The sequence below is a fragment of the Leptidea sinapis genome, chromosome 19 (genome assembly GCF_905404315.1).
Source record: "Leptidea sinapis chromosome 19, ilLepSina1.1, whole genome shotgun sequence".
Classification (NCBI taxonomy): domain Eukaryota; kingdom Metazoa; phylum Arthropoda; class Insecta; order Lepidoptera; family Pieridae; genus Leptidea; species Leptidea sinapis.
In genome coordinates, this window is record NC_066283.1 from 8412706 (window position 1) to 8426896 (window position 14191).

General features: G+C 36.7%; 1 protein-coding gene across 1 annotated transcript; it reads right to left on the bottom strand.

Moving 5' to 3' along the window:
* Positions 1 to 701: 701 nt before the first annotated feature.
* LOC126969786 (putative uncharacterized protein DDB_G0271974) lies at positions 702 to 11429 on the bottom strand. The gene is made up of 5 exons (XM_050815350.1): positions 11293 to 11429; positions 8143 to 8173; positions 5790 to 5891; positions 4168 to 4272; positions 702 to 866 (listed from the first exon to the last, which is right to left on the bottom strand). The coding sequence occupies exons 1-5, from the start codon at positions 11361 to 11363 to the stop codon at positions 810 to 812; spliced, it is 366 nt and encodes a 121-aa protein (XP_050671307.1). The 5' UTR covers positions 11364 to 11429; the 3' UTR covers positions 702 to 809.
* Between the last annotated feature and the right edge of the window lie 2762 nt (positions 11430 to 14191).

Consider the following 14191-nt stretch of genomic DNA (forward strand, 5'->3'; position numbering starts at 1 on the left):
TTGTTATATACCAAAATATCTATCTATCTTATATCTTTTGTAATACTAACCAGCCTAGCAAAACTCTCTAAGAAAAAAGCGATTGACTCGATTGTATGAAACGTGCCATCATTGATAGATTGAAAGATGACGGGTATAATCTTGTAAAAAATTGGATGTGTGGCGGTCCTCCACAGTACGGTTTTCAAGGAGCTTTCTTTCACGCACAGCTTTGTAAGCTGTGGAATGAGCTTCCTTGTGCGGTGTTTCCGCGCCGATACGACATGGGTACCTTAAAAAAAAGCGCGTCCTTAAAGGCCGGCACCGCTCCTGTCATCCTGTGATTCCTCTGGTGTTGCAAGAGAATGTGGGCGGCGGTCATCACTTAACACCAGGTGACCCGTACGCTCGTTTGTCCTCTTTTCCCATAAAATAAGACGGAGATATCCGAAAACTGTTCGCTTTCAAACTTAGCCGGATACTGCGTCACCAATTACCAAACTGTAATTACTTCTATTTCAAACGTATGTCAAATGACTGCACGCTTCCATACTAAATACTAGAATAAATTGTAATTTTATTCAGGCAGTACCGCCTCTTATTACGTAGTATTTACATCCTCTTTGATACTAACTACAAGACGTTACGTTCATTAACTCGTTTATCGTCATATTCAGAAGAAACACAAAAATAATATGACAAGAAAGAAATAAAACAAAACATTTTAAAACGAAATATATTTCATTATTGTCCATTATAATAATAGATAAAATTGTGTTATTAAATTAAGAAACGATTAATCCATTTTGAACGCTGCAGAATTTTCCTTTTCAATGCTTTCGATTGCCACAATCTTTCTTGTTCCTAAGATGCCTGCTTTTTTTAACCTGTGTAATTTAAATAAAATAATAAAATCTTATATTTTATAACCTTCATAATATTGTACGAAGTTACTCTGGCTCATGCGTCATGTTCGAAAAGCGTAGCATGGGGTCTCATCGCGAACTCTGGTTATGATGGTATTAAGTTTAAAGGATACATATTGCTTATTATTATTTTAATTCAAGTAGTACTTCAAATTAAATTTGTTACCAAATTTATGAACAATGGGTTACTCGAACCCGCGTCTTCGGTTCCGTCCGAGCGCTCATACCAACTGAGCCAACGAGTTCGAGTGACGCATGTTTAGAAAATCTTGTTATATCATGTTCAACTCTCAGGTTGTGGCTCCATCTACATACCAAGGTTTACGATCAATCCGTGAATCAATGAAATTTTTCGAAGTCATAGAAATTGGCAAAATACCTAACTATAATAAATTTTATCTACTAAAATTACCATAAAAATACCTTATATTTGTATTAAATTAATAAATAATAACAATAAAAAATATTCTCATGAAAGTCAAATTATCGATAATAAGGTCATGACAAAATATCACCATACCGGACTTGCAAACGCGTAACATCGTATGATTTACTGCTATTATATTAAAAACTCGTTTAACACGAGGAAAATGCACATCGGGCCAATACGACTCAGCTCTTGCAATTTAAATATCAACGATATAATATTTCAACATATCAGGTTTACTCGGGTGTTTGTGTGATGTTCATGTTGTTCTGCCAAAACTGGAAATAGCATAAACAAAATCAACTTTCATGAATTTCAACAATCTCTGAATCTGCTTCAAAGTATCAATTACGCCATACAAGGAATACTGAGGCTGAGATCTATAAAGCGTACTTATACTTTGCTCAGACTTTACTTACGTAAAACTTAGTTGAGTGTGATAAAACGAAAACTTTGTTTTTGCATTGGGCTGGCTCAGCATAATATCAGATGTAAATAAAGGCATAAAAGGCATTTATTTTCTCAAAATTGATTCCTTTAGAATTCTTTTTGATGTCATTTCTAATAACGACTAGATACTACTACCGCTTCGGAAAGAAATGGCACTCTGAGAGAGAAGAAGCGGCGCAAGAAACTCTCCCAGCATTCTTTTTTTGCGCTCTTTTCAATAAAAATATACAATATTGTACAGGCATTTTTATCGCTATAGAATAATCACAATCTAATCGCAGGCTGTCCGATCATTTAGATATTCAGCAGTGGAGTAATAGGATTTACGATAGAGCGATTTTTTTATAAAACATTTAAATTTATTTATAGATAATGCCTGAACAGTGGCTGGGACTTTATTATAGAAGTGTATACATTTACCCTTAAAGCTATTATGTATCTTATGAAGCCTACTAGAATTAGTTACAAGCAATCCCTTATTTCTAGTGTTATAAAAAGGTGACGATTTTTGTGAACGTATATTAAATTTTCATAAATGTACTGACAATGAAGAGTCATAATATTTATTTCTTTAAATTTTTCTTTGAGAGACTGTCTATAACCAAGCTGATATATAGCACAAACAGCTCTCTTTTGCAGAGCAAACACTATATCAATGTCGGCAGCATGACCCCATAGTAAAATACCGTACGTCATAATGCTGTGAAAATAACTGAAGTACACTAATCTAGCGGTCGCGGTCGCAACATTCGTGTACTCTCTAATCTTTCTAACTGCCTAATAATAAATTGACTATAAAAACGTTATCATAGATTACGCTACACTTAAACTCAGCTAGGTTTTACGTGAGTAAAGTCTAAGTATAGATAAGCCTAAGAATTCAAAAATAAATAAAAAAATATGCAAACTATCAACCTATGGTTAGTTTCCCTAAATTAATTGACTTTTCTGAAATGTTTTGAATACATTATACGACGGTAATCTATCCATCTCCGATCTATACAAATCTAAAAGAATGGCTATGAAATTTCTATCACTTATTGTTGAGTTTAGAAATATCAGGAATTTCTTACAACTTTACGAAATATTTTTTAAAGAGCATACATATTATGTGATTTTGTAGGACGATAGAAAGTGTGCTGGATTGAAGAATTGCCGTTCTCTAGTATGACCCCCAATTTGAATTGGTAATGGCTTGAGATTTTGAGACCCAGTATTCCGATATTAGACGAGGCATTAAGGGACGTGTTGTTGAAGAGCGGTAACACGATAAATATTTTTTTCTGTGGTTAGCGAGCAAACTTGAGTCTTCTGGGTGCTAAAATGAATAAGGTTCATGTTACCCCATCATGCGACTTTCTCAAAAGAGGACTCGATAGAAGTCGACTCCGCCTATGGATATCCTATATGCTATAGGCAAAGAGATGGGTTGCCGGTCTTTAAGGTTCATCAGGCTCTAAAAGGTCTTTAATGTGCTCGTGTGATATATATGTGGGAGAAGATGCAGAAAGATCCTACATTTCTACGCAACTCCAAAGAATTAGACCAATCGGAGATGACTTGATCGTCGATGATTCGAGCCGCTCTTCGTTGTATGCGGTCAAATGGATGAAGCTGGTACTGGAAAGCATCCGCCCAGAGGTGAGAACAGTACTCAATGTGGTACTCAACTACGTACTTGGCGACATTAACGTAGGAACAATATTGGCGCCTTATATAATTACATGCCGTGGCTTGACGTGGTTTTACCAGTGGGAGGCTCCTTTGCACAGGGTGCCGGCTAGATTATGGGTACCACAACGGTGCCTATTTCGGTCTGAAGGGCGCCGTAGGTAGTGAAATTACAGGAGACTTAACATCTTATGTCTCAAGGTGACGAGCGCAATTGTAGTGTCGCTCAAAATTTTGGATTTTTCAAGAATCATGAGCAGCACTGCATTGTAATGGGAAGGGCGTATCAATTACCATCAGCTCAACGTCTCGGCCCTTATTATCATAAAAAAAGAAATACTATCTCTTCTTACTGAGTACAATAAGCTTTTTACAGACTAATAAAGGCTTCTAGCATGGATTCATCAATTTAAACACACTGTAAATATATAAATGTATTATACGAACATCCAATATTTATATTTGTTTCATTAAAGGGAAATATATCTTTTCTAATGCAAATGTCTCTTCTCTTCTTTTCTCTCGGGTTCTCGATCGATGGAGGATCATCCAACCACTTGTAGTCGCACCCATGCATATTGCTCAATCATCTCATAGACCAGTCAACACTTCCCTCGAATATATTTAAGGGAAGAATTTTGTTTACACGTCGTTCACAAACCATTTTAAAATTTGGATAGATAGAGAACAACACGTTATATAACGTTAACTTACATGGTACCCAGAATCGTTGTCTACTTCATTATCACAGTCATCTCTGTCTTCTTCTGAGGATGATGAGGAAGATGAGGAGGTATCATGTTTGCCCCTTTTATTCGACTGTAAAAAAGTGAGAAAAAAAAAGTTTGACATATTCAAATTCAAATTTAAATATTTTTATTCAAAATAGGATGTTAAATCCAATTATTGAAAGACAAAAAACTACCACCCATTTCAAAATGAATGCCTCAGGCCTGAGAAGAATGGGCGCAACAAACTCAGCGGGCTTTTTTTTTCATTAAAAATATGTTTCACAATTAAAGTAACACTTACAGGTCGCTCCATTCCCAATCTGTGGTATCATTAAGAAAGTCATGTATGCTATAGCAACCTTTACCACACAAGCAATATCGCAAAGGAATTATTGTAAAGTGTAGTCGGTCTTAGATTAGGGATTGGTCTCCGCTTCGCTCCAACTAGATTACGCAGGCGTAGTAATAATTGTAATAAATGAAACTAAAATGCCGGGTTGAGTAGTAAAGCTTTGTAAAAATAGTACTTCAAGAAATAAGAAAGACACTGGGATCACATATCATCAGTAAGTATTTTGTATTTTATTAATATCAACGTAAATTAACACGAAGCGTATGTTACAAAATTAACTAATTTTAAATTTTGAAGGTTATTGGTAACTTGCATGTATGTGGGTATCGTAGTTCCACGTCATAATAAGAAAACAGACCTTTAGCTTATACTATTATTTCTTTCCACTTTGCTCTTCTAATAGCATTTTTAAAGATGCTCGATTATAATGTACTAACAGTAGCGGTGTATTAGTAGTTATGTGAATTTAATCAACAATAATTCTCGTAAAACAAGAACAAAACGTGACACAAAAATCAGCATATTACGGAATTATCGCGTAAAAATGGTTGGAAATTGTTCTCAAGTTTTAATTTTTTTTACTGGCGTTTTTCAAGATTACAGAATCGTATATGGCGAATATATAAGAGTTACTTGTTTCCTACGGGACCCAAACAACGTATCGTCAACTTTGTTCCTTAATTCGCACGAGTCGAAACAGAATTTTCAAGCAGGTATAAGTTGTGAGGCAGTTTCATCATTATTACTCATTAGGGTCGCAATCCATCCTCGCTCCAAGGAACTCGGCGTACCGTTAACACTCAAAAGTCTAAACAAAATTTGAGTGTTTTTCTGCTGTGTAATACTAATGCTCGATGGATAAATTTTGAATTTATAAAATAGAACCAATATTATACTTATGTTTTACACGTATGTATGTATTTAAACATCACACAAACATGATTACATTAAAATTAAACTATCATTACGGGGAAGCGTACCAAGAATACTGGCAGCATTTCCGCGTTGGATAGCTAGACTGATCCGTTGACCGAAATAGCTGCCAGCGCTTGGGTTTCCAGTAGCCTTATTGAGGCACGAAGATAATGCTTTGTACATTCTCCGCGCATCTGGGCCCCACGGGCCAAGTGTCTCGACACCAAACGGCACAAAGATGTATGACTCACTGAGACCGACATATTTACGACACTTGCTGTCTTCGGTAGTCCAAGCACCAGCCAGTATGTATGTATAGTTAAATATATTATTTGTACCTTGTTGCAATCATTATCTTCTTCGGATGATGAAGATGATGACGAAGACGATGATGAAGAGGAAGATGACTCATCGGACTTGCAATTTTGCTTGCTGTTACTCTAAAACAATAAAAGTGCCAATATTATTGAATATGTGAGGTAAAAAGGTGTGAGAACTGAAAGTGAATATAACCCCCCATCTTCTTCTTCTTCGGCGTTACACTCTTGTCAGAGTGGTCGTGGTCGTCACGTCCTGTTTCACAATGCGACGCCACTCGTCGCGAACTGCCGCTCTTCTCGTGCATTCATGCAGAGTACCGTCGACAGCTTGCCTCACTAGGTCCGTCCACCTCATCGGGGACCTGCCTCGTGGTCTATTGCCCTCGACTTTACCCTGCACTACTAAGCGTTCTATGGAGTCGCTTCCACGTCGCGATACATGCCCGGAGAAAGTGAGAATGCGAGCTTGTACGGTAGTGGACAGTCTCTGTTCGATGCCGAGCTCCCGAAGAATGGACTCATTGGTTCGGAATTCCCCCCATCTGCCCACTTTTAAATCTCTTCGACAACCGCGCCTCTACATTATTTCGTTACCAGCTGTAGTGAACACCATAAGCAAAAGTTTATTTCTCCCTCATAGTTCTATTCCCCTAATTCATAGGTTCTCAACGTGGGCGATAACGCCCCCTTGTGGGCGTTTGAGACTTTCGGGGGGGCAGTAGAAGACCCAGAAAAAATTAGGGGGCATTGAGATGGCGCAGATTGAGGGCGTGGGTAGATTAAAAAATATAGTCTAAAAAGGCAAAAAAATGCATGAAAATACTCTAGAAAAAAACATTTTCTCAAAGTAGGCGGTGAGCAAAATAAGGTTGAGAAACTATGCCCTAATTGTTTAGAACAGTATAGTTTTGGTCAATATTCTTAAAGTTAAAAGGGTCAGTCCGTCATTCAGTGATCAATTACTGTTATCTTACGACTTAAGCTTTAACCTTTTTATTACGATTATTATCGTATTAATGTATCATGTTTAACTAAAGTATGTCAGAACTCTCATGTTTATTATATTATGTAGGTAATCATTTACTTATACTTGACATTATTACCACTTAATATAACTTATATACTTATTTAAGTTGGATTTAATTTTTTATGTTAAAAAGTCCAGGTGCAACTAGCACCTGAACGACCGAGTCTTGCTCGAATTTTAAAGAATGTATAAAAATTGAACAAAAATAAACTAATAAGACATCTGGGTTCGAATTGGGGTTTTCTGCTAAAATAATATCCCATCTGAGCTATTATAGTCTTGTATATGGTGGCGAAATTTACCTTTGTATTCTAATGTTATTGCAGTTTCTCATTAAAACACGGATAAAACTACATTTTTTAAAATTGAAACCTAAGTAGATCGATTTCTCGCCCCCGAAACTACCTGTATACTAAATTTCATTAAAATCGTTGGTACCATTTCCGAGATTCAGATTATATACATATATATACATATTTATTATAACGAAAGGGCGCTACTTGTGGTAGATGGATCAAACTGACAATAAGGGACGAGATGAGAATGACGTTCATCTGATGGTAATTGATACGCCCTGCACATTACAATGCAGTGCTGCTCAGGATACTTGAAAGACCCAAAAAGTCTGAGCGGCACTACAATTGTGCTCTCCTTCCCATATGCAATGGTAGTTAGAACAAACCAATTTGTTAAAAATGGTCATTGTTGGCTCGCTCTAGTGAACAAACCTCATCTTCAATAATACTCTATGGGTAACGTTTGAACCTAAATAGCTTTTTATCACGATCCCCAAACTAAACTTTCTCATCAAGATCTTTCCAACTATCTATTATGGATGTCTCTACAGCTTTATATAAAGACGTAAAATCGTTTACGTTTTTAAACTCTCACTCAGCAGAAACAAAATTTTATAATTAAAAAAAAAATATAACATATTGTTTATATTTGCAAGAGTTTATATTCTCAAGTCAATTTCCTAATATGCAAATACTAGGGTTCAGCAGGTTGTCAACTGTAAAGTAGATCCTGTAGATGGAGCCACAACCTGAGAGTTGACCAAAGCATACAAGATTTTATGACGATACGTCACTCGAACGGTTAGCTCAGTTGGGAAATCACTCGCACAGAACGCGAGAGGTCGAGGGTTCGAGTCCCGCATCGTTCATAAAAAATATTTTTCAGATTTATTTGTATAGATTATTCAAATATATTTAATTATCATTTTTTTTCAATGTAGTCTCTAGATAAGCTTTCTTATTTTGTATTATTCGCTATCGAGATATATGATATGTGATGTTATGTGAGAATGTGTGCACATGATAATTAAAGGGAAAAAATAATTACCTCGTCGCTATCATGCCGTCGAGAGCTTTTTCTGTAAAAAAATAATTTAACATATTATTAAAAATGTATTGCGTTATAACAATATAAATCTTCTAATATATAAAATTCTCATGTCGCGGTGTTTGTAGTTAAAGTCCTTCGAAACGGCTTGACCGATTCTCATGAAATTTTGAGTGCATATTGGGTAGGTCTGAGAATCGGACAACATCTATTTTTCATCCCCCTAAATGTTAAGGGTGGTCCACGCCATTTTTTTTGCCATTTTTTTTAAATTTGTTTGATTATGAGTCAGTAGTAAAAAATACATACAACTTCAAATTTTCACCCATCTACGATCAACAGTTACTTTTGTATCGCGATTTTAATATCGGCAATACAACGTTTGCTGGGTCAGCTAGTAGCATATATATTATAATCATTTAAATTAATTAAAAACATATAGATACAAATTTTCAATATAATTTTTTTTCAAACATGCTTAAATAAATTAGCATTATTTTGACAATCTTCATCGAGATTAGAAATTAAAATTGCTATATCTGCTGGCCAAAAACAGGCGAGCAGTGGCTGTCAAAATTTGTATGAATATACTAGCTGACTCACCACCCTTAACATTTAGGGGGATGAAAAATTTCATGAGAATCGGTCTAGCCGTTTCGGCGGAGTTCAATGTTTAGCACTATGACACGAGAATAATTTTATATATTTAGATGTCGTGGTTTAGCGGCCAACTAAGCGGTAAATTCATATCTATCGTAATTTAAAAATGGAACAAATTATCACAAGGAGGTAAATAATTATCAAAGGTTTTATTAAAATTTCGAACAGTCTTGCAAATAGAAAGTTGTATTTTTGCCATGTAATTGGGCAAAAAATACGTTTCATCCAGCCGATGGCTGAAGATCGTTAAACAATCGGTCCTTCCATTTTGTTCATTATATAGCTATTATTATTAAATTCGTTAGATATAAGACTTTATTTCGATATTTTTAATAAAAGGCATAAAAGGCATTTATTTTCTCAAAATTGATTCCTTTAGAATTCTTTTTGATGTCATTTCTAATAGCTACTAGATACTACTACCGCTTCGGAAACAAATGGCGCTCTGAGAGTGAACAAGCGGCGCAAGAAACTCTCCCAGCATTCTCTTATTGCGCTCTTTTCAATAAAAATATACAATATTGTACAGTCATTTCTATCGCTATAAAATAATCACAATCTAGTCCCAGGCTGTCCGATCATTTAGATATTCAGCAGTGGAGTAATAGGATTTACAGTTGGAGTAAGAGATACACAGCGAAAATATTTATTTTTTCAGTTATCTACCACTCTTATGCATTAATGTAATGTAGACGCTTATACTTAGTACTTTTGTGAGTTAATATTGTGACATTATGGTAATTTCCATTGCTTAAAAGGATAAGTAAACAAATCCGTTAGTTAGGATATCATCCCCACCGTCTGGATGTGTGGCGGTCCTCCACAGTGCGGTTTTCAAGGAGCTTTGTTCCTCGTAATACAAAGCTGTGAAATGAGCTTCCTTGTGCGGTGTTTCTGGGACGACACGACATGGGTACCTTCAAAAAAAGCACGTACACCTTCCTTAAAATCTGTCAACGCTCTTGTGATTCCTCTGGTGTGGCAAGAGAATGTGGGCGGCGGTGATCACCTGGTGTTAAGACACCAGGTGACCCGTACGCTCGTTTGTCCTCCTATTCCATAAAAAAAATCCTAGTTCTCGCATCAATTTGGGGATGCTTTCACAGCGCAAAATAATAAGGTATTGTACTCTTTATGAAAAAATCAAATTTTATATAACTGAGTTAGCCTAGGCAATAAGTAGTCGGAATTTATTAAGTTTCAGTCTATAAAATAAAAAAAATATATTGATTCATTTCAAAGTTTTCACTATTTTACCATATTACATCACTAAGCCATGAAAACAACTCCAAAGATGAAGACAAAAAAAAATATTTTACAGTACATATTTAACCGACTTCAAAAAGGAGGAGGTTATCAATTCGATCGGTATTTTTTTTATGTATGTACGCCGATTACTTTCGTTTTAGTTCGATGTAGTAGAGATGCCATTTGGTTCCATAAAAATTTTACATAGTTTGGCCCAGTAGTTTTCATTTTATGAATATTTTTTTGTGAAAATTTTTGCTTACCTCGATGATATAATTGTTGTACGGTTTTTTAAGAGTTTTCATTCAGGTTGATTATATATTATAATTATTAACTGACACTAAAAAGTTAAAAAATAAAAAAAAAATATACTACGTTTAAAAAAACCGACTTCATAAACTGAAAAGTATCAAAAAACTAAAAATTTAAGGTGTTATTTAAGGTTAAAATTTAAAATTTAAGGTTAAAAATTAACCTTTACCTTTAGTATAAATAAATTACTATTATTTGTATGTGCTACATATTGACAGCTTTGAAGTCGGTGCCAAGCCAAATGTAACAGTAAGTACCTACACTCGCCACGCGTGACTTTGAGCGGGATAGCTTCGTCTAGAACAAAACAACGCAGCGGACACACGTGGCCATACAACCTAAATAATTACAGTAAGTAAGCTGCTTATAATATTAGGTTTTATTTTGTTTAGGGCTTGGTACCGACTTAAAATCTATCAATAGGTAGCACATATAAATAATAGCATTTTATTAATATTAAAGGTAAAAGTGTTTTAATTAAATTTTAAATGATTTGATAGGTACTTTTCAGTTTTTGAAGTAGGTTTTTTAAACGTAGTTTTTTTCATTTGTTTACATAATCAACTGACAGTTTTCGTCAAATTACGCGCGAAAGTTTAACAAGTAATATTTAAATGCATTTTTACGCCCACGACGATTAAATAAAAATAATTAAAACTTTTTCCAAAAACTGTGGCTGACAAAAAGCCGGCACCAAATAACGGAAATGTACACCTTCCTTAAAGGCTGGCAACGCTCCTGTGATGCCTCTGGTGTTGTAAGAGAATGTGGGCGGCGGATCACTTATAACCAGGTGCCCAGTAAGCTCGTTTGTCCTCCTTTTCCATAAAAAAAAATGTATCATATAATTCTCCTTCTTTTTTGTAGTTTTCATGCAATTCAACGATTATATTAATTATGATGACAATAATTATTAATCAATTTACTTACCTATTTGATCTACTTTCTGCCAATGCAGCTATGGCCAAAACAAAGAGTAGTAACAGAAATACCTTTCGCATTCTTAAGTACTAGATTTTCAACCACAGTCTAATACAAGTATTTACAATGATATCACAACCAAAACTGATTGATCAGTTTATTTTGTAAGCCTATATTTTAAGACCATAATAAGGTCGTTTTGATAAATAAACGCATTTGCCCCAGTTTACTCAATAACAAATTTATCTGGTGTCAATTAAGATTACATCAAATAATACATAACAGAATATCAGCAACTAAATTTGATATTAGTTTAAAGTTAAATCAAGTATCAAATTTATTTATTGCATTTTACATTGACACAATTTGTATTCAAGATAATATCTTATTATGTCATTTCAAAATAGCATCTTATGTCGTTATACTCACTACATATTATAAAACAAAGTTCTCCGCAGCGTCTGTCTGTCTTTTCGCGATAAACATAAAAACTACTGCACCGATTTTCAAGATGAATTCACCGTTGGATAGCGTCGTTCTCGAGGAAGGTCTTACTATATAGTTTGTTAAGTTTTTGTATATATTGACGGTATTTGATGGAAAAAATAAGCCATCTGGGAGCTTTGAACGAAGACGCTGCTTAAACCCTTCGAGATATAACAAAGTAATGTACCTATAGTGGAATCGTGTATTTTATATAGGTCTACAGACAAAAAAAGTCCACGGTGGCAATTTCTATCTATAAGGATAACATACTATATCCATTAAGTATAAGACTTTTTAAATCTAAAAGCTGTTTACACAATAACGATATTAATCCTTATCATTTTATTACTACATACTATACAATAATTAAAAAATACGTTTTTGTTTCATTTTTAACTCATTAAATTTGATTACACAATTCCGATGGCTTTAGACTACATTATCCCGAATATTTACACCATATTTTTTTCTGTCAACAGGACAGCGTCTGTCGGGTCAGCTAGTATACCTATAAAATATTATTCTTGTATTGTACAGTCTAAATTTGTTTCATTGTGTGAGTTCCACCGCATCTATTACGGGGATTGTTTCGAAGAATGTATTAGCATACGACTACTTAACCCGTTCGTGTGATGTCGTACCAGAATAGCACCACCCCATCTCATCCGTGGGTGTCGTAAGAGGCGACAAAGGGATACAAACAACAGATGATTGGCAGCAGCAACCTTCGTCAAGAGCCCACCACTTACTGCGATCGCCAACCCGCCTGCCAAGCGTGGCGATTACGGCAAAAAAAAACCCTCCAAGAAATATGAAAGACACAATAAGGCCCCGGCTCCCAGTCCCCGGTGGCCCCGCTCGTGGTGGCCACGGTAGCAGCCATATAAGCGACGGGGTGCTAAGAATTCCCGGGTGCGGCATCGCTACCACAAACGAAGACCATTGGCCCTGGCAACATACAATGTCAAGACACTGCGGACCGACGAGAAGTTGGAGGAACTGGAGGAAACTGTGAGCAGATTACGATGGGATGTCGTGGGGTTATCTGAGATCCGAAGACAGGGTGAGGACTCGATAATCCTAAGTTCCGGACACATGCTCTACTTCCGGGAGGGTGATCAACTGTCTCAGGGTGGTGTCGGGTTCCTCGTTCACAAATCTCTCGTCAACAACGTAACTGAGGTGTGGAGCGTGTCGACTAGGGTAGCGAACCTAATACTAGAATTACTGAACGGTATTCATTGAAGGTCATTCAGGTTTACGCTCCGACTTCGACACACTCAGACGACGAGGTGGAGGCCATGTATGAGGACATCTCCACAGTCATTCACACTCCGAAGACCCACTTTAACGTTGTCATGGGAGACTTCAATGCAAAACTGAGCAAATGTAGCGGTGATGAGTTGTGAGTGGGGAAATTTGGTTATGGAAATCGGAACGCCCGAGGCCAGATGCAGGCTGACTTCATGCAGAAGGAGGATTTCTATATAATGAACTCCTTCTTCATAAAGGCAGAACAACGCAAACGGACTTGGATGAGCCCCGATCGACTTCCATATGTCGACCAAAAGACATATATTCAATGATGTCTCCGTGATCATCTCAGTGAAAACTGGGAGTGATTACCGCATAGTAAGAGGCACATTGAATATCAATCCAAAACTAGAGCGGTCTCGACTGGTGAAGTCTACCCTCTGACCCGCACCCATCCAGATCCAAAACCCCGAAAACTTTCAACTCGAATCGCAAACCCGCTACAAATGCCTCGGTGACTGCGTATACGTGGACGATTATAACAACAGGTTCGTGGCAACTGTCCAAACGGCTGGGTTGTTCAAGGCCAGCCGTTCAAAAAGAACCGGAAAAATCTCAGACTATACCCTGAAATTGATGGATGTAAGACGCCAAATGACCCTTCAGTCCCCGGACGATGCTTCCCAGTATAGGCAGCTTAATAGACAGATCTCCAAGTCATTGACTCGCGATATACGCCTCCACAATACCGATTGTGTGAAGGCGGCCATAGAGCGTAACAAAGGTTCAAAAGTATTTGCACGAGATTTGTCTATCGGGCAGAGCCAACTGACTAAGCTAAAGACCGGTGACGGCAGGGTCGTTTCGTCTAAACCCGAACTTTTGAGGGAAGTCGAGAAGTTATACGTGACCGTGCGGTCACCTGTTACCAACAAGGCTGAAGACCCAAGAGCCAAATTAACCGGACACTATACCGAAGATATCCCAGACGTCAGCCTGTACGAGATGTCTTTAAGCTTCTGGACTGGAACGGACTGGGCATCAACATCAACGGCGAATACATCACTCACCTTCGATTCGCAGACGATATCGTTATCATGGCAGAGACCATGGAAGACTTAAGCCATATGCTAGATGGCCTCAATACAGCCTCCCAAGGAGTAGGGCT

What these genes read in the sequence shown, in the direction of transcription:
- LOC126969786 (XM_050815350.1), bottom strand. Translation starts at nt 11,363, where the DNA reads ATGCGAAAGGTATTTCTGTTACTACTCTTTGTTTTGGCCATAGCTGCA. An exon ending in GACGGCATGATAGCGACGAG is followed by an intron (nt 5,892 to 8,142) that starts GTAATTATTTTT and finishes TTATTGTTTTAG; the next exon opens with AGTAACAGCAAGCAAAATTG. An exon ending in ACAACGATTCTGGGTACCAT is followed by an intron (nt 867 to 4,167) that starts GTAAGTTAACGT and finishes TAAATTACACAG; the next exon opens with GTTAAAAAAAGCAGGCATCT.